The sequence below is a fragment of the Morus notabilis genome, unplaced genomic scaffold (assembly GCF_000414095.1).
Source record: "Morus notabilis unplaced genomic scaffold, ASM41409v2 Scaffold215, whole genome shotgun sequence".
In the NCBI taxonomy this organism is placed as follows: Eukaryota; Viridiplantae; Streptophyta; class Magnoliopsida; order Rosales; family Moraceae; genus Morus; species Morus notabilis.
Window position 1 is genome coordinate 137460 of NW_010366045.1, and position 1229 is coordinate 138688.

Genomic DNA, 1229 nt, shown 5'->3' on the forward strand with positions numbered 1-1229 from the left:
ATACCGGATGGCTCCGGCGGAGATGAAAGAATTAAGAACGCAACTTGAGGAGTTGGCAAAAAGGGGATATATCCAGAATAGTACTTCCCTTTGGGGTGCACCGGTGCTATTTGTGAAGAAGCACGACGGATCTCTTCGGTTGTGCATTGACTACTGTCAATTGGACAGGGTGACTGTGAAGAATAAGTACCCACTGCCGAGGATCGATGAATTGTTCGATCAGTTGGGTGGATCACAGTTCTACTCTAAGATTGATTTGAGATCTGGGTACCATCAGCTGAAAATCAAGGAGGAAGACATTCCGAAGACTGCTTTCAGAACTCGGTACGGGCACTTTGAGTTTCTGGTAATGCCGTTTGGGTTGACGAATGCCCTGGCTGCATTCATGGATCTAATGAACCGTGTTTTCCGATCGTACTTGGATCGGTTCGTGATCGTCTTCATTGATGACATACTGGTTTACTTGAAGACTTGGGAAGAACATGCGCAACATTTGAAAATTGTTCTTCAGACTCTTCGAGAACACCAATTGTATGCTAAGAAGGAGAAGTGTGACTTCTGGCTGACAGAAGTAAAGTTCCTTGGGCATGTGATTTCTGGACATGGAATTTCTGTCGATCCTTCTAAGATCGAGACTGTGCTACATTGGGAAAGGCCGAAGAATGTAGCGGAGATTCGCAGTTTTCTCGGACTGGCAGGCTATTACCGGCGTTTTGTGAAGGACTTCTCGAGCATCGCTGCACCGATGACTCGGTTGACGAGGAAGGAAGTCAGATTCGAATGGAACGCCGAATGTGAAAGTGCTTTTCAAGAATTGAAGGTCAGACTGACAAGTGCACCAGTCTTGACTATTCCTGACAGTGAAGGGCTGTATGAGGTATATACTGACGCCTCGGGGAGTGGGCTGGGCTGTGTGTTGATGCAAGGTGGACGCGTTGTAGCTTACGCATCCCGACAACTAAAGCCACATGAACAGAATTACCCCACTCATGATTTGGAGCTGGCAGCAGTGATATTTGCTCTGAAAATATGGAGATGTTATCTCTATGGAGCAAAGTTTCAGGTCTTTTCGGACCATAAAAGTCTGAAGTACTTGTTTACTCAGAAAGACTTGAATCTCAGGCAAAGGAGATGGGTGGAGTACATGGAAGACTACGACTTCACTCTCCAGTATCATCCTGGAAAAGCTAATGTAGTGGCTGATGCCCTTAGCAGGAAGCCGACGGGGA

At 46.5% G+C, this 1229-nt stretch overlaps 1 protein-coding gene across 1 annotated transcript; it reads left to right on the plus strand.

Moving 5' to 3' along the window:
- Positions 1-349: 349 nt before the first annotated feature.
- On the plus strand, positions 350-1191 carry LOC112093802 (uncharacterized mitochondrial protein AtMg00860-like). Its single transcript, XM_024172998.1, has 3 exons — positions 350-457; positions 629-877; positions 1123-1191. Exons 1-3 carry the CDS (start codon positions 350-352, stop codon positions 1189-1191), a joined length of 426 nt encoding a protein of 141 aa, XP_024028766.1.
- Positions 1192-1229: the final 38 nt, after the last annotated feature.